This window comes from Ceratotherium simum, chromosome 13, assembly GCF_057802395.1.
Source record: "Ceratotherium simum simum isolate JZ-2026a chromosome 13, ASM5780239v1, whole genome shotgun sequence".
Lineage (NCBI taxonomy): Eukaryota > Metazoa > Chordata > Mammalia > Perissodactyla > Rhinocerotidae > Ceratotherium > Ceratotherium simum.
In genome coordinates, this window is record NC_141912.1 from 29,174,911 (window position 1) to 29,177,907 (window position 2,997).

Here is a 2,997-nt window from a genome sequence, read left to right on the forward strand (position 1 = left end):
TTTATTTCTTTAGAAAACTGTATTTATAAAACTATGACATGTTGCAGGTATGTCTAAGCAGACTCTAAAATTAAATTCCAATAAGCATCTTGATAATATTGGATAAATGAAAAACTACTGTGTATATATGAAACACAAGACCAGTGTCTTTAAATGTAAAAAAATACCAAAATTGTTATCTATGTTACTAGAACAAATAAAAATCTTTATATTCAATATGCAGAAAAACAATTGTATAAATTCTATAAAATTATAATGTCAATAAAAACGAGGGGCCTGCCTGGTGGTGCAAGCGGTTAAGTGCACACACTCCTCTCTGGCTGCCGGGGATTCACTGGTTCGGATCCCGGGCGCGCACCAAAGTACTGCTTGTCAGGCCATGCTGTGGCGGCGTCCCATATAAAGTGGAGGAAGATGGGCACGGATGTTAGACTAGGGCCAGTCTTTCTCAGCAAAAAGAGGAGGATTGGCAGATGTTAACTCAGGCTGATCTTCCTCACAAAAAAAAAAAAATGAATACTTCATAAATGACAAAACAAACATTTTTATTTGTAAAGAAATCTGCTCACTTTTGTCAAATTTAAATTTTTAAATTTAATGACAACTTAAAATTATGTTTGCATATTTGTCTCAGATTCCAGGTATAAAACTAAAGTGTTGATCAAAAGAGATCGAGGGCTATTCTATGCTGACAAGTGATGCATAAAGAGAAATATCCGGTGTCATGGCTCATATCCCTAGGAGGTTTCCTCTGTGAGTTTGAGACATCAGAAAATCCCTTGATGTACTTAATCCTAGATGCCTCTACTGAATGAACAATAATCAACAATCCCCCAAAAAAGGTAAACTGTTGGATAATTGTGGGTTTCCCCTTCACACATTTTTTTTTAATTTTTTGTTTATTGCAGTAACATTGGTTTATAACATTGTGTAAGTCTCAGGTGTACATCATTTTACTTGTATTTCTGCATAGATTACATCATGTTCACCAACCAAATACCAACTACAACCCATCACCACACACTCGTGCTGAATTATCCCTTTCGCTCTCCTCCCTCCACACTTCCCACCTGTTAACCACTAATCCAATCTCTGTCTCTATGTGTTTGTTTGTTGTTGTTATTATCTACTACTTAATGAGGGAAATCATACGGTATTTGACCTTCTCCTTCTGACTTGTTTCACTTTGCATAATACCCTCAATGTCCATCCATGTTGTCACAAATGGCTGGATTTCATCGTTTCTTATGGCTGAGTAGTATTCCATACTTTTATGTAAACTATGTACAGAACACCGACTGCCTGTAGTACTAATGAAACTGAGACCTGGAGAGCAATAGATGCATTCTCAGGCAAACTCAAACTACTGGGGCTAAGATCTGAGTTTTTCATCCATTAGGTAGAAGATTTACTTCTGTGATGATAATATAGACGGCATAATTGTCAGCAATGTCTTTAGTCAATAGAGCAATAATTCTAGTATTTATGAAAGGATAATACATATACACATGCATGAATCTACAAATATGCATTTATTTATTAAAAGACTCTTTACATAATAGCCAAAAAAGGAGACATAAGACTTCCAGAAAGGAAGATAAAAAGGATTTAGAGTGGGTAACTTCAGAATGTCATTGAAAGGAAATTGCACACTTCCTTTTGTTTAGGAAACTTTGATATGTTTTTTATAAATGAAAAGAGAATCCATAATTAGATGATGCCTAAAGTTCCCAATCTCTAAGGGATTGCATGAGTATATTTTACTTTCCTCCCCTTCTTGAGTCTCTTCCCAGCAACCTTTTTAGAGCCCACTTAACCTCTTTGTTTCTTAAGGTATAGATCAAAGGATTAAGTGCAGGGGTCACTACAGTATAGAAGAGGGTGAGGAATTTTCTGTGAGTCTGTGTGTACTTGCTTTTGGGTTGAATGTAGACAGAAATTATCATCCCAAAGAACAAAACTACAACAATTAGGTGGGACCCACAAGTCCCAAATGCTTTTCTCCTGCCTGAGGCAGATTTTATCCTCAGCACACTCCTAATAATATGACCATAGGAGACCAAAATGAGCCCCAGAGGTATAACCACATAGAGGACAGTAGCTATGGACAGCTCATTTTCCAGGAAGGTTGTGTCCCCACAGGCAATTTTAAGCAGGGCGGGCTCCTCACACGTAAAATCATCCACTCTGTGATGGCTGCAGGAAGGCAACTGGAAAACAAGGATGGTCTGAACTGTGGACCCCACAAAACCACTGATCCAGGACACAGCTGCCAGCTGCTGGAGAAGCTTTGGGTGCATGAGTACACCATAGTGGAGTGGTCGACAGATAGCACTGAAGCGGTCGTAGGCCATAACTGTCAGGAGAACACACTCTGTGGAGCCCAGCCCCAAAGTAATGTATAGCTGGATCACACAACCAGTGTAGCTAATGGTCTTCTCAAGGCCCTTGAGGTTCCAAAGCATTTGTGGGACAATACTAGTAGTAAAGCAGAGGTCCAAGAAGGAGAGGTTAGAGAGGAAGAAATACATGGGTGTGCGGAGTTTGGGGTCCAAGTATGAGACCAGTATGATCGTTGTGTTCCCCATCAGTGTTAGAATGTATATGATAGAGATGACCACAAGGAGAACCATCTCCAGCTGGGGCTGGTCAGAAAAGCCCAGGAGGATAAAACCTGCTGGATTGCTCAAATTTGTCCCTTTCATTGCTTCTTAATTGTAAGACAGCTTTCTTGGTCATTCCTATATTTTTCCTATGGGAAGAAAATCAGATATTGTAACCAATGGAAAAATAAGAAACTGAGTAAAACTTGAACATTTGGACAGCAGAATTATATAGAGAGAAACAAGAAACAAAGATAAATAGTACAAAGTAAGATATATGGTAGGTTGGCTTCTTATGTAGAAGAGACACAAATGCACAGAGTCATGAAAACAGCAAATGTATTGAAAGGAAGTATATGAACACAGAATAGACATTAGAATCAGTACCAGAACA

General features: G+C 38.5%; 1 protein-coding gene across 1 annotated transcript; it reads right to left on the reverse strand.

The window, feature by feature from the left end:
* Positions 1-1,760: 1,760 nt before the first annotated feature.
* Positions 1,761-2,705, reverse strand: LOC101405829 (olfactory receptor 2B8-like). Its single transcript, XM_004441791.2, has one exon. It carries the CDS (start codon positions 2,703-2,705, stop codon positions 1,761-1,763), a length of 945 nt encoding a protein of 314 aa, XP_004441848.2.
* Positions 2,706-2,997: the final 292 nt, after the last annotated feature.